The sequence below is a fragment of the Cinclus cinclus genome, chromosome 7 (genome assembly GCF_963662255.1).
Source record: "Cinclus cinclus chromosome 7, bCinCin1.1, whole genome shotgun sequence".
Taxonomy (NCBI): Eukaryota; Metazoa; Chordata; class Aves; order Passeriformes; family Cinclidae; genus Cinclus; species Cinclus cinclus.
In genome coordinates, this window is record NC_085052.1 from 14,414,786 (window position 1) to 14,434,460 (window position 19,675).

At 39.4% G+C, this 19,675-nt stretch overlaps 1 protein-coding gene across 1 annotated transcript in view; it reads left to right on the top strand.

Moving 5' to 3' along the window:
• Positions 1-3,055: 3,055 nt before the first annotated feature.
• LOC134045959 (adhesion G protein-coupled receptor A3-like) overlaps positions 3,056-19,675 on the top strand; it is a 251,076-nt gene continuing 234,456 nt past the window's right edge. Inside the window, exon 1 of the mRNA XM_062496118.1 lies at positions 3,056-3,430. Coding sequence (XP_062352102.1) covers positions 3,210-3,430 — 221 coding nt within the window. The 5' untranslated portion in view covers positions 3,056-3,209. The remainder of the gene's footprint in view (positions 3,431-19,675) is intronic.

Below are 19,675 nucleotides of genomic sequence, written 5' to 3' on the forward strand. Positions count from 1 at the left end.
TTAGCCACAGGATAAAATTTGTCTCAAGTACTGTAATAAGGTCATGGTGTGTGCATACACAGACAGACCTACTAAAAAAGCTTCAAGATTTTGATGGTTGGAAATAAAAATAAAAAGAAAATAGGCACACTTAGTAATTTTCTTGTTTCCTTGATCTAAGAAAATATATCCCTCAGTTCTATGATTTAATCAAATAACTAAAGCAAGAATTTAACTATAAGTAAATGTTAAAATAAGAAATTTTTTCACATTTCAAGTGAATTTCTGGTTTTGTTTCTGTCAGCCAGGAACTCCACCTAATCAGAACTTGGCATTTTAGGCCTTCTCGTGTTTCTTAAGATCCTGTGTTTGACTTTGTGTGAAAAAGTAGACAGCACATATCCCATTTTGATTTCTGACCAAACCAAAAGAGAAAACTTTAAGGAGAGATATCCTAAAGTGTGTCCTTTCAATGTATGTGGGCAATAACTTTGAGCTAGATTTAGAAAGATTTAGGAAAAATTGAAGGGTATAAGTCCAAGTATGAATTAGAAAACTTTCTCCATTCTATTTAGCAGCACAGACACCTAAATTATCCCAGTACTTCTGACTTCATAATAAACTCGTAATGCTCTCTTTGCACACACCAACCCCAGCTAAGGAGCTCATGACCTATCCCATGCTATCTGCTGTGTAAGTGTCCAAAGGTACCCAAGCTGTAGGCACAGAGCTTGTCTAAAATTGGCACTTTGGAACCCAAACACATTGCAATGTTGGCTGCTTTTCATATCAAAGTGCCACAAGTTTCTTTCTTCCCTTCTTACAAAGGAGTCTGGGATTGTAACGCTGTCCCAAGACACGGGAAATTTAGTTTGTGTATCATGAGTGGGTGGAAGCTGAATCTTTCACAGTCTGTGAAAATGACTGGCTAGTGCCAGCATTAAATGTTCTGCTGTGCTGGCTGGTGACAACTGAAACACCACTGAGATCTCTAGGTGCTCAGGTCCTTTTTTAATTGACTGGGCAATTATTTAGACTGTGAGATCTCAGGGCAGGAACCATCATCTGTGCTTTTTAAATCATAAAATCTTGACCTTCTTGATATTTGTAGATATCAGTGAAGAAAAGTGAAGATGGCTGAACTTTTTGTCTTTATGAGTAATAAAGCAAGAAAAAAAGATATATTAGGAAGTGGAGGGGAGTTTCCTCTTATATTTGCCTCTAATGTTTTGAAAAATTCCTTCTCTACCTTTGTCCCAGAATTTGATAGATGGCTTCAAGTTGACTGCAAATCTCCTTATTCCCTAATGAAACAGTACTTTAAAAAAAAACCTTTCAGCATCAGTGAGGTAGGAAAAAACGTTAAAATTCTGCTAGCATATCTTTAAGGACTGAGTTTGACTGAAAAATTCTGTTTCTTCTCAGCAAGGTTAACACTGAACTAAATCTGTGCTACCATCTTAATAAATGCATATTCTTCGCTTGCACTTTCAAAAAGAGTGTGGATGAGACAAAATTTTTCAAAGCTAAAAAAGCATTTTCAAAATAAATACATTGGGTTTCTTTACAATAAATAACATCATGCAACCACAGCAATGTTGAGTGGTCTCATGAAATACAATCCATTTTGCTGCCTGCCAGTAAGCCTTACACAACTTTGCTTTTAAAAATAAAAGAGCAGAGGTTGTAATATTTATGATTCTTTAAATCAACAACTGTGCAGAAAAAGATTGTTCCTGAAAAATTTCCTATTAGCCTTGAATTTCACAAGGGCACTACCCCTTCTACCACTTATTAATACTATAGTGCCTAAAGGCTCCAATTAGGTATTAGAACACAGTGATAACAGGCACTGTAAATGTGCAAGACAAATCTTCCCTAAGGGGCTATAATATTATTTTATAAAACCAAAGTAATTTATTAAAATAGCTTTACAGCTATGGCAGACTATTACTAACTTTGGCCTAGATCCTGCAATGAAAATGCGTGTCGTGAGTCCCCATTCAGTAGGCAAAAGCAAGGAACCTGCTATTTTAGAGAAAGGCCATTAAAAATGGAAGTTGCTGTTACAATGTGGATTTTTTTTGTTCACTTCCAGCAAGCAAACCTGAACAGGGTAACCTGCGGTTGATGCTGAAAATCTACCCTGGAAGTAACTAGTCAGATCACAAAATACTACTGAGAGCGCTCCAAAGACACCAAGCGCCAGAAATGACAGAGAGATACAAGTAGAAGAGAAACGTGGATGATCAAGCGTCTTTGACTACTGATCAAACCTCTGTTTTAGGTGATGCTCACAGCATTATCTGAGGTGTCTGAAGTCAGCTAACTGCATGGACCCTTCCCGGTGGCAGCGGCTGGACTGTCCTGTCTCTTGGTGTACACTGACCCTCGCCCGTGTCCTGAAGCTCCTTTCCCACAGCCATAGGTGCGACCTCCACTTAGCACACATGCTTCTCAAGAGCGGTAGAAAAGGTGGCTATTTTCAAAACTAGATTCCCGACCCACACAATTCTTCCAGCTGCCGATTTCCTGCCCCGTGCCTGGGCTGGCCGCGCCTGTTCGTTCTGCGGCTCGTCCTTGGCGCGCATCTGTCCGGTGTTCACCAGAGCGCGGGCAGGGAGCGCAGGTAGCGCAGGTAACTCAGGGAGGGCAGGTAGCGCAGGGAGCGCAGGTAACGCAGGGAGGGCAGGTAGCGCAGGTAACTCAGGGAGGGCAGGTAGCGCAGGGAGTGGAGGTAACGCAGGGAGCGCAGGTAACGCAGGGAGCGGGGGTAACGCAGGGAGCGCAGGTAACGCAGGGAGCGGAGATAACGCAGGGAGCGCAGGTAACGCAGGGAGCGGAGATAACGCAGGGAGCGGCGCTCCGGGCGCTTCGGGGCTGCGGCTGCCGGACCCGGGGGGGCGCGCCCGGGGAGCGGCGGCGGCGGCGGGAGGGGGGGCTCGCCGAGCGCCGCCGGGTCCGCCCAGCGCGGCGGCACGGGCTGCGGCAGGAAAGGAGCGGCGGCTCCTCGGAGAAAGGAGGAGGAGGAGGAGGAGGAGGAGGAGGAAGGGAAGGGAAGGGAAGGGAAGGGAAGGGAAGGGAAGGGGGGGTCCCTCGGAGCGGAGCCGACCGCAGAGAGAGGCGGGGCGGGGTGGGCGCGGGAGGCGTGGAGGGGCCCGCGGAGCGGCGCGGACGGACGCGTGCCATGAGCGGCTCGGCAGCCGGCGGCTCCCGCTCGCTGGCTCAGCATGCGCGGGCTGTGCCCCCGCCTCTGCCTGCTGGTCGCCGCGCTGGGGCTGTGCGGGGGCAGCAGGAACTGCCCCGACCTCATCGTGGACCGCTGCCTCTGCGCCGCCGAGCGCGCCAAGGGGCCCGGCCGCCCGGCTCTCCGCATCAAAGTGGTCTGCACCGGCGGAGACTTGGTGGAAACTTTGCAGCCCGCCGTGCTGCCCAACCGCACCGTGTCCCTGTGAGTGAGTAGGGCCCGCCCGCGGGCAGCGCGCACCTGGCGCGGGCAGGGGGTGCGCGGGGCAGAGCGGAGCGGGGCAGACGCGGGGCTCCGGGGAACCCCAGCTCCGGAGCCCGCGGAACCGCTCCGTGCACGCTGCAGCCCTGACGCTGCTTTTGCAAAGTCTGTAAGAGTTTGGGGGTGGTTTGTTTTTTTCTTTTCTTTTCCTTTTTTTTTTTCCTTTTGCTTTTTTTTCGTGCTCAGTTGGGAAACTCCTGCTGGCGAGCTGGGTTTTCCCTGGTGTAAATTGCACGCTGCTGCGGGAGGCGGTTTGGGAAATGTCAGTGGCAGCAGAACTGATGGAGCTCTCTGGTGTACCTCTCCGCCAGCAGCGGGACGGGCTCACTCTGTCCGGGAAATAAATGAATGGTATCGGTAATGCTGAGCTGCCTTCTGGAGTGCTGTGTCATTAACTGCTTTTCCCTTTCTCTCTCGTCTTCTCTTAATAAAGTTTGGAATTCGATGTCTCCTTTTTTTAAGAAAAGTTTCCGTACAATCATATGGAACTCCCAAATCTCCTATATCTTTCAGAGTTGTCTGGTGATTTTAAATAAGTCGGGATATGGTGTTTGGTTTTCGGTGGTTTTGGTTTTTTTTGTGTTTTTTGTTTGGTTGTTTTTTAAGGCTAAGAATCAGGTTATGATCGTTTATTGCCTGTTGCACATAGCTAAACTTGAATAAATAGTATGCTGTGAGTAAGGTAGTAGAATTTTTGTGATTGTATCCTCAAGTACCGCTGAAAGTAATGTTCCTGTAATGCACCCGAGCAGTAATAGCTCTGTGACATTTACCCTTTGGATCATACACATATCAACAGATCTTTTACTGTTGAATTTAGTTCTGTTGACAATTCCTGCTATGAACATCTCCACTGTTCAGTGCATTTTCTTTAAGTCAACACTTTCAGGAGGCAACTGGTAAAGATAATAATTTATAACATCTGGGGAGCTTGTGCTTGTAAATGTACAGATGTGCTGTGTATGCTCCAGTTCAGTTTTAGCTGTAACTGTTGAGTGACTTGATGCTGATTATCTGTATGCTGATTATTTATTTAGGAAACTTCTGCTTCTATACAAGATACATGAATTGCACTTCCTCCTAAATTTTAATAGGCTGGTTTAGAGTATTACATTACTTACCAACATAAGTTCTAACATCACTGATAAAGCTTCTGCTACTTCTATAGTTTGTATAACTGGCTATGTAGTCAGAGGTGGTACTCAGCAGAATTTTAAAATGTCGACATCTTGGGGACGCAGGAACTACTTTTTCCTCTTGGTTAAAGAGCTGTAGAAACTCTGACACTCAGCATGTCAGCAAAGGTTTTTCCTCTTAAACATTGTTTTGCAGGGTCTTATTTAGGTTTTTAAGAAAATTTTGCTGAGGTAAGTACCAGTCGGTGAATCCAGCTGACCATGAGATGAACAGAAGTACGTATTCACTGCAGTGAAAAGAAATTGAATTGGAAACAGAAGTGAGAAAGGATGAGCAGGCGAGGTGGTGTGTTTGAAGTGGTGGGTGGGAGGATTTGTTCGCTTATGCATGTAATTTAAGGCACCAGTAGCAAACTTGACCCTATCACCCTAAACACTTTCATTTCAGGTAACTCTTGCTCAAAACTTATTAAAAAGGTACTGTGCTAGTCTTTTTAAACTTAATTGCAAATACCTCTTAAACTGAGAGCTGATCAGTTGGCCCTAGTTGATATAAAAGATAAAGTTTTTTGGGTTTTTTTTGTATTTCATGTGGACGAGGATAGTACCACGTATCACTATACTTATTCCTTTTCCTCTTACAGTCTCTCTTCTCGTTTTTGAGAAGGGTTTTTTTGATGGGTTTATTTTCCTTTCCCAGAAGTAAATTTAAGGCTAAGTGTTCAAATTAAGAAGGAAAAAAAAATAAAGTCTGTGTTAGTGGTTTTCACTAGCTGGAATATACAGGTGACAATTTGACTGAATGTCAAAGATTTTTCCAGTTGAAACTGGTTTTTATGAATTAAGTTACACTTGTGAGATTTGGCCAAATGTAGAAAATAATGATAATGAGCTCAAGTATTATCACTCTTACATTTGTTTTTGTAGCTGTATAGGAGATACAGGCAAAAGAGAATATTCTGGTAGATGCTGCCTGCTTCCATTCAGTTTTGTGGGCCCACAGAGAGAAGGAGAGGTTTAACATATGGAACATAACCTTTTGGATTGCTTTAACAATTTAGGAAGTATAGAGGTGAATAAAAGAATATACATTCAGATGCAGTAACTCTATAATGAAGCAATGTAATAAACATTTTGGGGGATTTGAGGCAGATTATTCATTATATGGGGATGCTGGTTCCCTAGTGCTATGATCTTTTGTAAGGCAAGATCGAAGCCAAACTCTGGTAACTGCTCTGCAGAGAAGGAAGAGAATTGCCTCCACTTTATCTCTTAAGCCATTAAGAGATGAAGCTGTAGATGTATAACATCTCATTTACATGCTCAGTAATGTTACTTATCAGCAAATTTGGAAGTTATGATTTGTTGGCTTAACTGAAGCTTGAGTTTGGTAGCTTAGGTTCTTTCACCTGAGTGACCATGGGCCTTGTCTGACTTTGATAGTTTAGGCTCTGTGGTATGTATGTAATGAACTATTGCTACTGGAAATACTTCTGACACAGTCACACACAGTGACTGCAAACTAGTGTGAAGTCACTGTAGAAATGCTTATTCTTGACATGTTTGGACCAATTATTTCCAGCTTACGAGGTGGGAAAATCTACAGAGTTTCTTTGAAATCGTATGAACACTAGAGCTATTCAGTACTGTCTGAATGGTCCTGATGATAAACAATCACACTAGAAATAAAATCAAAATATAAGCTGCTGATAAAGCACCTATTCTCTCCTCTTTATTTTATGTTAAAACCCAAAACCAACGAAAACACCCCCCTTGTTCTGGACTCTGTTTCACTGTCTGTATTTAGTATTTTAGTGCTTTGCAAACAGGATTCATGTCCTCGCTGTGGATGAGAAGAAAAAACTTAGCTGTAGCTGCATAAAGTGTTTGCATGTGTCTTGTTTAAAGGGATTCTAGTCCTTATGGATTTGCATCATCTCTTGTGTATTTTGGGACAGGGTGGAGAAAGGGAATTACCTGGTTTTTCTTGTTTGTTTTTTTTTTTTTCCATGAAGAATACAGCTGTTGAATCACTAATTTATGGGATCTACTCTCACCATTTCACTCTCAGTAGGCATTGAAGTGTAGAGCCAACAAGGAGGAGTCATATCCCTTCAGGATAATGTAGTTTTCTCATTTTAGACTCTGTGGTTGAATACATGTGAATTCTTGTATGAAACCAATATTTTAATTCTTTTTATCAGTGTGATTGGGTTGTTAAAGTGTAAATCTAGGGAATAAGGTTGTTTGCAATCTTCTATGTTGACAGTAAAACTAATTGTAAACTTTTTGAGTTGCTGATATTTGGGCTTTGTGGAGAAGTTGTTTTGCTGCTTTTTACAATGTGAAACTTCTACAGTTAGAAATCTCAGAAATTAGCAGATTGGAGTCTCTACTGGACATTTTATTGGTAGGTTACATACTTTTTTTCTTTCATGTCAAGTGGTATTAAAAACTTTATGCTTTTAGTCTTGGAAGTTCTCAGTTCAATGCATGTCTTGGTATCACTAGGCAGAATATATCTTGAAGTTATAAATGCCATCAGTTTCTGATAGTAGCATCACTTTTTTTCCCTCCTGTCAATTCAAAAGAAACGCTAAGATGTATACCAATGATGGATACTGTTACAAATTTTACCCACAGATACACCTATTGAAAGGTGTAATTTTAAACTGTCATAATAGAAATGAAGAAATTTTATGGTATTCTATGGCTTATATAATTTTTTAATTATGTAGGATTCTTCAAATTTTTATGTCTAAGCATTTCTTCTGACTTTTGAATTGGAGGTTGTCTCAAATTCCTCAGATTCTCAATTTCAGAGTAAGGCTCCATGACTCCAATGGTAATCCATAGCCATAATACCTATGGAGGGTGCTCATCTTCAAAGCACTTCACAAACATTAAATAGCAGCATTGCCTCACTTTTCTCTGTCCCAAAATTACTTTTATGTCACATTCATTTATATCATGTCTGCTGGAATTTCTTCAGAGTTATTATATTATTGTGTTTTTTTCATGTCTAGTCTGGTCCTCTACATGCCTGTATTCAGTTTAGGATACATCAATATGGTTTATTTGATATAAGCATCTTGTTTTAAAAATAGATCACAAAAATGTTATGACCCAAAGCGTTCAGCATTTCAGCTAGCCAAAGCAAACAAAGAGTTGAAGAAAGACTGAACAAAAAATATTATTCAGTAGCTTTATTTCCACATCTTAAAACTCACATATTCTTCTTTGTTGATTTGTCACCTAACATAGCATTGCTAATTTGTAAATAGAGCATTATTAAAGAAGGTAGGGTGATTCTCGTTAAAAAGGCTTTTGCCAACTTTTTCACCTTGGTTAGCTTACTGTGTTCACTCAAAGTGGCAGGGAAAAAAAGAATAAGAACCAGGTTTCCTGCTCCATTATTTATATGTATATACATATTTATACATGCTTTCTCTGAAACTCTTAAATAAAGAAAAAGAAAAAAAAAAAGAACAGTTTGTGGAAGAAACTCCTAATAGGGAAGCCCACATAAAATACACCAAAGACTTGGAAAGTCTGGGTCAGATGACTGGGGAGAGCAAAGTATGGAGAAGATAAAGGTTCTAGTGATGAAAAGTCTTCAAATATTACTCAAATATTAGTCTAATCTTCCTTGATAATGCATGTTATATATTCTTCTAGTGTGGCCATAACATTTTTTTGTTTGTTTTTTTCTGACAAGAATATACCTACACCTGAAAAGTACTAGTAGTGTGACATTTTGGCTGAAACTGATGCATTGGCATCATTGGAGATTGTAACCCAAGAGGAGCGTGAAAAAAATACTACTATGGAAAATAGAACTGTCATAGCAAATAATGTTCAAAATACAGTAAATGCTAGTTTAATTGTTACTATATTTTTTTAAAGGCATACGAGTCATCCTGAAGTTTCTTCCTCTGTTATTATTAAACTGTAAAGGCCATGAGTTAAAGCAGTGCCATATATTGTCCTGGTGCTTTAATTTTCTCAAGTGTAACTTTTTTTGAGGAAAGCAGTTTGTGTAAGAGAATGGGATAAGAATATCTGGAAACAGATACAATTATTTCACAGTATCAAACAGTTCATTAATTTGGTAATTTAATGTAGAAATCAAGTCCTATTTTTGTTGCATAGTAGGAATTTTGCAGTATTGTCATCTTTCACTTTGTTTCATTCCAGAGGTAAAAATAAACTGGCAAGGATAGCCAGGGGGAGAGCGATGCATGTGGAAAAGGAGTTTTATCATGTAAGTCTATGTGATCTGATACCTATTGAGAAGTCCTAAATGAAGCTGGGGTTTTATGATACAGTATAATTTGTCAGTGTCTGGCTACTGACCTTGTTTGCCTAAAACAAGAAAAGATATAGTATATCTTGTTGGCTCTCTTGTATTTTTTTTTGGCCTAATACTCATAAAATCTGTTAAATTTTATTGATCTAAAGATATGTGCAACAGAAGTTGGTTTCTGAAGTGCATGTATTTGCATCTCTTGCAGTGAGTCGGTGCCAGGGAGAATGTGATTTATGTATGTGGAATCTGCCTTTGTATGAAGCTGCATGAGTTGCTGGCTGGCCCTTGGGACCACAGTACTGTCATCCCTTAAAATGGATTGTTTTTAAAGGATTTGAAAATGCGATGCCTTTTTTTTGAATTTTTTTTTTTTTTTAAGGCATTCTGGAACATTTCTCAAAGTATATTTTTCTTTCCTGGTCCTCTTCTAAGTACTCTGACAGAATAATAAAATACGAGGTGAGGTGAAGAGAAGGGAGTGGTGGGATGGTTAGGAGACAGGTGAAGGGGGAAGGTCCAGAAAGAAGGGGTCCAAGCAGTGTTATTAACAGGAAACACAAAAAATTTAAATTTTTATATATGTTGTCCTTTTCCTCCATCCTCACTGTTTCAAAATCACAAACATTTAAATATTAGATGCTTTACAACAGAATCACATTAACCCCTATGATGCTAGAAGCCCATTTATTACTTTGCTGTTAAAACAGACCCAGAAACTTTCTGGGCAGAGATAGCCAAAGAAAAATTATGTTTATTGTGCAAAGTTTCTTCCTGTTTGAGACCCTCTGTCATCACCGATTTTGCCACTATGGGATTCAGCCATGTTCCAGCTTATCCATCCCTGCTTTCCTCACTGATGTCTTTTGCCTTGGTTTTATAATACAGAGCTGGCATAAATCTGAAAGTTAAAGGGCAGAGTACCTTTAGCAAGGTAGAACTGCTCTGCTCCAGTAGGAAACACACATTTGTATATCTGCACCTCACACCCTTTGTTCATGCACATCTGAGAGCCAGGGCTTTTGCCAGCTTGGTTTTCACTACTCGATAATATTGATGCATGTTTTCAAGAAATGCTATTTATGCCATTTGACTTAGAATTTTTGTGGAAAAATAAGCTATTGATTGTAAACTTCCTCCCTTTCTGTGTTTATAATGGAATATCCATAGTAATTTTTTTTAGCAATAAAAGCACGTAAACCATGAAGAGGTTGGGTATGTACTTATCCAGTCAACTGTGATTTTTTTCTATCAGTTACAAGTTTGCTGTCTAGTTCTAGACTTGTTAAATATAATTTGGCTAAAACCTCTGTATTACCTATAATATTGACTTTTTGGTCTACATTGGCAATTATGTAATACAGGGAACACAGTTTAGGCTTTGTTCTTATTCTTGTGGCAACATGCCATTCTTCACCCTTCTCTTAAAATTGGTTCCAACTATCTTTTTATGCCTGGGACTGATTTGAGACTATTCTGAAGGTATGTTTAATCTTGAAAGCTCTGCCTTTGCAATTTCTGTTACAGTCTTGCAGAGCTGTTGACAGATTCTTTTCTGTACTTTGTTGGATATCGTCTTATCTGAACAGCGGTTTGTCAAATGCATAAATAGTTCTGCCAATAACACAAGCACACAGGGGTTTATGGGTTTTATGCTCACAGACCTGTAAGACATTGCAAAAAGCTGCAATTGATTCTTAGATCACACAGAATCTGGATTTGCTGATAGCTGTGCATAAGTAAGCAAATTCTTTTAAACTTGCATTTTAAGCTTGCCTTTGCTGAGTGGCTATTCATCAGAACTCATGAGGATGGAAGGACACTGGCCTGTGTTTTCAGCATTTCTACTGCAGGCTTGGTACAACACACAATGAGCTTTAATGGATTTTCTGTGTTACTAAGGTATCATTATGGCTTTCAAGTAACCTGGTAAGCCAAGGTCTCTAAATTATGAATATTTATGATTGTCCTTGTTTATTGAAGAATTAATAGCGATCAAGATGATGTCTTTTCATAAAACCTTTCTCTGTATGTTATGAGATTGCTTGTCCCAGAGAACACGTTTTATAATCAAAAGTATTGATTGCAAGGGTAAAGGTTTTATGTGTACTGTGACTTGAAAAAAGAACAAACTGCCTTGTAGAGTAGAAAATAAGGTTAAAACTAGTAATAACAAAATCAGCCCTGGAAAATATGAAGAAAAACATAATGGAAGAATTGAACATAACATTATTGTATATTCATAGTTCCCTGGCAACATTAATTTTTTATCTGCATTAGAAATTAGTGTGCATGGTACCAGTTTCTTTGAGAGAGGAGGGGTGGAAGGAGATATTAATCTGTGAGCAACTTTATTACCAGATTAGGTTTTATAGAATTTTTACAGAAAATATATTGAAGTGTTAGGAAAGGTTTCTCTAATGGAATGGGCTGGCACAATCTGGCACAACAGGAAACATATAAACATTTAAGAGAGAGGGGGAAGCAAAATGAAAGTATTATCAATTTTGAAGTATAAAATTTGCTTGCACTCCTAAGTCCTGTGAACTCCTAACTCACGAATTTTTATACATTAACATGTGTCCTATCTGGGGAGCTTTGCACTACTAAGAAAAATGTTTAGTTCTTTGTCTTCCATGGACCATCCTCTTTACTTTCTCTCATCTGTCACATTCCCAGAATCTTTCAATTCTATGATTTCCTTTTTAACTCCTATTATTGTTGATACTTCTGCCTGTTTTTTTCTTCTCATCTGCATCTCGTTTTTGTTCACTGATTATATGAATTGCTGACTGCCAGTGCATTTCTAAAAAAGTGAAGAACCCATCTCCCTTCTCATCAGCTCTGCTCTTGGTCCTCTGCTGTGCTCCACTTCTGTGCCAGCCTCTGCAATTTCACTGCCATGTGCTGCAGGCTCTGCTTTCAGCTCAGTCTCCCCCACTTCTGTAGTCTTGCATGACTTCCCAGATTCTTTTGCTTTTCTAAAACCCTCTATTACATCTTCCCTCATCACCTTTGATCCTTGACTCATTTTACACTTCTCTTCTGAACTCGCTGAGTGGAACTGAAGTAAGCAAGGACATGGGTCCTTAGAGAGATCTGAATTAAGTCCTGGAGTTCAGCCGTGCCTGGAATTTGGGCCAGGCAGATGGAGTTGATCCTATTACACAACTTAGAAACAAGAAAAATCTTTTGAATCTCTAACTCTCCCTCCTTAGAGCTTATCATTAAAACTGCAGCTAGCGGAGTGGAGAGGTCTGAATGTGGTTGTGTCAAGCAGTGATTTTGTGTTGACCCTCCAGACATGCCACTGATGATCAGAGGGAACAGCCACAATGATCAAAGTTATTTTCCATCGTCAGCATTACATATTGTTTAGAAGGGAAAAGTCTATTTTCTAGTTTTCTCTACGCCTTTGTGGCAACATTCAAACAGCATTGTAACTGCCTATGAAAAACTGTGATTTGTGTGTAACACAAATAATTACAGTGGTAAAGGTGAAATCTTAGTGTTTGCTGTTCCTCTCCATGCACTTCTTGAGCCATAAAACTAAAGTTTACATTAGAAAAATCTAGGCTTAAGGGGCTGTATCCATTTCTTCTGTGACACAGCAAGTATTATTCACATAATTATCATAAATCTTTATCTTAGATCAGGTTAATGAACAGTTTTCTGCTATGGCTGAGAAATATGGCTCTTTGTCAACTGAGGTAACAGTTGACAAATGCATGCTAATTTTGGAAAAGAGACATTTTTTTATCCATACTACACAGGGGATGCAGGAAAGGAAGCAGTGAAAATGCATAAATGGAAACCTTCTCTCCATTAGAAGAAAACAGTGTGCTAATCTCTCAGTAATTGATGTCATCATTATAAGGCTTTTTTATTGGGAAGGCATTCATGAATTCTGTTGTACCAGCATTTTCATCATTGGAATTTTGTTTTACTGGAGTCTGATGCAGTCACACAGCATCTCACCTATAACAAGGTGGTAAAGGGAGAATAGCAAAATTTGGTCACATTATGTTTCAAGTAACTCTTTGAAGTACAATATTGCAACTTCTCAAGGAATTTGGATTACATGGTGTTTAGGAAACAGAGTCAAGCTCTGGGATTTAGGACACCAGATATTCTGGTATCTGTTAAACTGCTGGTGCATGTGAGAATAATCTCTGTGGTTTGTTTCTTTATCCCTCCATGATTGGTGAACAATAGGCTCTTGGAAAGTTAATCTGCTCTTTGCCTGGGCTGTATCATGTCTTGTGGAGGGAAGGTGAATACTTCTTCCGTCTAATGTTGAGAGACTGGTATGAGTATTATGTCTGTCCAGTGGGAGCAGTAAGACATCAGTTGTGGTTTTACAGGTTCTTTTTCTGTGAATCACCCTTTCCTTTCCTTTCCTTTCCTTTCCTTTCCTTTCCTTTCCTTTCCTTTCCTTTCCTTTCCTTTCCTTTCCTTTCCTTTCCTTTCCTTTCCTTTCCTTTCCTTTCCTTTCCTTTCCTTTCCTTTCCTTTCCTTTCCTTTCCTTTCCTTTCCTTTCCTTTCCTTTCCTTTCCTTTCCTTTCCTTTCCTTTCCTTTCCTTTCCTTTCCTTTCCTTTCCTTTCCTTTCCTTTCCTTTCCTTTCCTTTCCTTTCCTTTCCTTTCCTTTCCTTTCCTTTCCTTTCCTTTCCTTTCCTTTCCTTTCCTTTCCTTTCCTTTCCTTTCCTTTCCTTTCCTTTCCTTTCCTTTCCTTTCCTTTCCTTTCCTTTCCTTTCCTTTCCTTTCCTTTCCTTTCCTTTCCTTTCCTTTCCTTTCCTTTCCTTTCCTTTCCTTTCCTTTCCTTTCCTTTCCTTTCCTTTCCTTTCCTTTCTCCTTTCCTTGCCTTGCCTTGCCTTGCCTTGCCTTGCCTTGCCTTGCCTTGCCTTGCCTGGCCTTGCCTTGCCTGGCCTGGCCTTGCCTGGCCTTGCCTTGCCTTGCCTTGCCTTGCCTTGCCTTGCCTTGCCTTGCCTTGCCTTGCCTTGCCTTGCCTTGCCTTGCCTTGCCTTCCCTTCCCTTCCCTTCCCTTCCCTTCCCTTCCCTTCCCTTCCCTTCCCTTTCCCACCAGTGCTGGTAGGGTCACATAAAAGTTTTACATAGGTTTGAGGAGCTGTTTTTTGTGGATCCCGAGTGTACCTGAGGAAGAGCAGAAGAGGACAACATTTGAGATATGAACGTCAGTAAGTGACTTGATGTCAATCGTAGATGTTTGGTATTTGTTTTTTATGACTTAATGTGTACAAAATGAATGCCACCACTTGTTAAATTAATAGTTGCCATGTTCATATACTTGCTAGTCCTTATGGAGCTCTAGCAGATATTCTGGTTCTGATATCTTTCTTTCTTTTTCTGTTTAAAATAATGAAATTTGCAAAGCAAGAGAAAGTACGTTTTCTAACACTTTTCTTTGTCTTTCTGTTCTATGGAAAGGATGAAAAAGGAATTTCCTAAGACTTAAAATATGGGGGAAAAACATATTAACGATTATTTATTGTTGCACTAGTCATAATTCTCTCCCCTTTCTGCACAATTAAAAGTCATAAATAACAATATAAAGACTCAGCAATATAAATTGATGAAGCAAAGAAACAACCCTGAGATAAATAAATGTAATAAATTATAATCTTCTGCATTTAGAGTAAATGAAGTTACTGCTGTAAAGTACTTCATGATTATTGATTATCATTATAAATTTGTTTCTAATAAACTGTTATTTTAAAAATAATTGTAATTAATTCATTTGTGCCTATATTTAATAACAAGTCCATTAGTGAATTGATGTATGAAGTGACCTTCATAACGACTTTACACAGTTGAACAGTAACTTGCTGACTACGACATCTCTTTTTAAAATAAGCAATACACCAGTTTCATATGAAAATACCCTCCATATATTTTAATCTATTTATAAGAAGACTAAGGGAGATTGTTGCCTGACTCTCTGTGTAATTAAATGCAGTTTGGGTTTTTGTTCTCTTCAGTTACCTTTGAAGAATTCCGGTCAACTATTTTGGTGTTGTTATTGCGACTACTTCATAAATGTAATACTTGATTACTAAGTTATTTGGTAATGGAGAGGATTAGATGCCAAGCTTCAGTTTGGAAAAGATTAGAGCAAATATTTTTTTAATGCTAGCTTTCCAAAGTACTTCTTTAGCTGAAGCAGAGTGATTGTTTTAAACAAATAAAATCCCTCAAGTAATCATTTATTTACTAGCACTTAAGTCAAGTTGGTTTGGTTTTTTTTTCTCTGAAAGTTTTTGTCAAAATGGTGTTACTGAATTACATGCTGAGCCAGTCATTCTGTGTGATCACTTAGTCTGTTAGCCTTTTTGGTTGACTGGTGTTTTCTTTTTGAAATGGGAGTAGGTAATAAAGCTTTGGAAGAAACTTCAGTGGGAATAACTGTGGCAGCTGGGTGTCCTGGCTGTTTTTACTTGATGCTTTGCTGTTTTGTATGAATTGTCAGTTAATAATACTGTTCTGGAATAAGTGAAGATGTGATAAGTGGACTTCTAAAAAGTTTTTGGTTCCACAGATTTCTGCAGTCTGGACCATTAATAAAAACACATGTGGCTGTCCTGGACCAGGCCAAAGAGCCATGGAATATCCCAGTATCTTGTCTCCAGACTAAACATTTTTAAAGCAGGTGCCTGGAGTAGAGTAACACCGTGATATTTTCCACAAGGATCTTCTTGCATTACAGCTCTGAGCTGTTGTTCCTGTGCATTTGATTTACCAGAATTGAATGGTTTTTCACAGCCTGATCCAGCCCCCCTGCAGGTCCCATGACAGTTCCCTGTATTTGAAGTATCCCATGGCAAGAAGTACCAAAGCTCAGCTGCCTGCTGGCAAGGAACCCTTCTGCTTTTGCTTATTTCTGAATTCCAGTTTGTTTTAGTCAGAGCTGATGTTGTTCTCAAACTTGGGAGGATGGACCAGGTTTGGCCTTCAGTAGGGGACTCTGTGTCTCTCTGCTTTTCTCTTATTATCTGTTGGTCACTCTCAGTAAGCTGAAAGGTAAGGGGGTGATGAAATGTCAGGAATTAAAGTTAATTTATTCTACTAATAGTAGGTTTTCTTCTGTTTTCAACACTGAGAAGAGAGAACAGTGATGAAACTTCTTTTTATGACAAAATAATTTAACTCAATCCACAGGAAAATGCTTTGGTCTTCTAAGAAAAATAAAAGAAGCTCTATTCCTGCTTTTAACAGTTTGGATTAATGAAAAATGAATAAAAGTTCAAAGTCATGTTTCTCATCCGTTGACCTGGTTTTCTTGTGTCAGATTGATAGATTTTCCTGTTTGCCTCTGTATTCCTGAACAGTAAGAGCATCCTCTATTTTCCTTGTGTTATTGAGGCCCAGATTTTGTGCTTTGTTTAGTTGTTGGCACCGCAGAAAGTGGAGAGGGAGATGGTCTGACCAAGGAAAAATCCTGCTAAATTGCAATAGCAGCATGCCAGTGAAAAAAGGTTTTGGAGGAGGTAAATGGCTTCAGAAGGTATAGAGTGAGGTCATTGGTCCTTTTTAATTTTGTTTTTCAGCTTTTAAAAATGTTTCATTAGTTATTGAGGCTGGTGTTGTATTTGTTCAGAAAGACTGCAGCATGACTCTGCTGATGGATAACACTGAGTTACACTTCACTTTGCCTTTCACTGTATTCTGTAGTTATATGCTGAAAGAAGTAGAGTAAGTTTTGTTACTTACTGGTTATAACACTGTTTATCTGAGACTGGAAGAAAATGAATGAAACTAGAAGTGGAAAAATTCTGATTTTCAGCCTGAATTTTTTGACTGGGGGAGAAATAAAGGTAAAAACATCGATAATTTTATTTTATACACGGTTGTACTTCTTTACCAGTCTAGAAGCCTTTCTAATGCTCCCTCCTTGGTACAGTCTCTCCCCAATATTTCTGTGGGACATGCATGAGTTGATCCTTTCTGAACATCGGGCCACCAAACCTGTGATTCATCCGTGTCTTTGGCCTTTTATTTTTTACTTGTTGTGTACCATTTTCCTGATTTTGTGCCGTACTGTTGACTGTTTGTCCTGGGTGTGCTTTTTGGGAAGAGGGTGTTCCAGTTTTGTTTTTTGACTTGTAAATTATGGGAGCCACCTTCCAGTAACTGGGAAGTAGGAGAGTCCTCTCCTTGACCCTTCAGCAGGAAAGCCTTTTCTAGTTTTGACCACTCAGGGTGCCTGTTGTCTGCCAGATTAACCCTGAAAGATGAGATGTTCAGGGACACACTTACCACACCCCATCAACTGGGTGCTTTTTTTACAGCAGGACAGAATACTTAAGATTCAGATGATTTCCTCCATGTATCAGTCTCCTGCATGGTTTGGAGATTTAGGCTGCACAGAGGACATCCTGCCCAGTCATCAGAGAGAGATCTCTTCTGCCAAGGTCTCTGCAGAGGTCTGGAGAAATGTGCCTGTTGTGGACAGGGAGTCAGAGTTGAAGGCTGTCCTGCAGCAGTGGAGGATGCTGTGGGGTCCTGATGGGTTCCCCAGCCCTGAGTGGCTATAGGGGATTGTGTGTTCACTTTGAACTTTCAAGTGTTGTGTTAAAGTAGTATTTTTTTGTCTGTTTTTTTGTTTGTTTGGTTTTTTTTTTATATTTAATAGTAGTTACTCTGCAGAAAGAGACATATAGATCACTGAACAAGTAATATTTTATTGAGGTTAGTTTGCTAGTGTTTAAAAGAATGGGTGTGAAAATATTAGTTGATGTCTTGAACTTGTGAATATTCCATTAACAGTCCGGGTCTTTTCCTCCTCCGTTTTTCTGTGGTTTTCTGTAAATTTAAGTGATCAGGAAGCAGAGTACTATAAAATCGAAATTAAATTCAACATTGATAAATGCTAAGTGAAGAGGGGTGTTTGGAAGTTTTTAACTTTGCTTACACACTGATTGGCTGTGAACGAGGCGTTTGCTCTCTGCAGGAGTGATGCTCTGGAGGCAGGATACACCCTGTGAAAAGGAAAACTCAGAGTAGTCAACATGCTTGACAGAATAAAACATCTTGTTCCTGCTGTGTAAGCCCACAGTGATGCACCTGCATCTCGGACACTGATTCTGATACAGCTCTGATTCTCCCATGTCAAAATGGCCTTACAGGACAAGGATAGGTATAGGAATAGGCAGAGTTGTGAGAAAGCCTGTGTGTGAGGAATGATTAATAGCTGAGGGGTTTTTATCCTGAAAACCTCTAAAGTATGTTAAAAGTAAATAGGGAACATTATTCACTGTTTTCCATATTATAGGATTGAGGAGGCAACAGATTATTGCAGTTTCATAAGAAATTAAAAATAGCTTAGCTGCAGAGCTTCTTACTGTGTTGTTTGTATTCACATCTCTTCTCTTGACCACTGTCAGAGGCAGGACAGAGTTACAAGGATTCCTGTCTGAGCTGCTCCTGATGGCTTGTTGCTGTATTTATGCATGATCCAAGTGGAACACACAAAGTTCTCAGAAGACAGAGTCAGGTGAAATGATTACAGCCTGGGGTAGCTCTGTGGTAACACAGGTCACTTGGCAAGCTGGACGTGATAGATCAGCATTCATTTTTACATGGCCAAGAATGTTGTCATGTATCTAGAATAAAGAAAATAGTTTGCTCTTGCATGTTCCACTAAACAGTTCCAAAATTGTGTCACTGAACAAGCAGTTAATTATAATGGTAATCCTAATCAGTTAAACATCTGTTCCTGGAGTGATATTAGTAGAAGTGCAGTGATAATATCATCTTGGATCCAAAAATGAGGAATAAAAAGCAGAATTAAGGAGTGTTACTTTTGTTTGCAGCTACCGAGAAAAAGATGAGCAGAAAGCAGTGTTACATTTTAGTTTCAAGCATGATTTAAGAACTACAGAATCTGTAATGTATCCAATGTGTTCTCATAAATCTGTTTTACTTGTTTGAGGTTAGGAGGTTATTTGATCATGTCCCAGAAAAAAAAGATGTCTGATGTTGAAGATATTTTAATTTGGGAAATCATAAGATACAGTGGTTGAGAATTCAGAACTAATGAATTCACAATAAGAATCCCAGTGAAAATATAAGTGAGAGTCATTAACCTCTGGAAGAGATAGGAACTGTAAATTAAGACTGAATATTGTAAAACTTCAAAAAGTCAGTGGCTTGACATGTTTATTACTGGGAGGGGTTCTTAGGTTTGTGATCACATTGTCTCTTCTGGGCATTAAAATAAATGACCTGGTGAAAATCTGCTCCTAGTATGTGTTCACATGTACTTACATGACTGCTACCAAACCCATGACTTCAGTGATTTTGGGTGTAGACAGAGAAATACCAAGACAATCTATTCAATTTTTCTTTCTGTGTGGTAGAAGCTGCCTGTCTAGTATAGTACTTGTAAACATGTGACTTGTTTTTAATACAGAACTAGAATCCTGCTAGTATCAAAATAGAGTTGTTGACTCTACAGTAGTACATTGTGTATTTGGAAGTACTCAACACTGGATAGTGTCCAAGTGTCTTTTGGCTTGACACTGGCAAACGTGTTCACCAGGTGTACTTCATCTGTGAATAGTTCTGCTTTGAATTCTGCCAAATACTCTGGCTCTAATTTAACTCTTGAGATGTCAAACCCAGTGATTTTAATGGTATTTGTTTATTATTTGATGGTGCACAACTAATTCACTTTCTTCATCAAATGTAATCCTTGCCACTTTACCTAAAACATACTGACCACAAAAAAG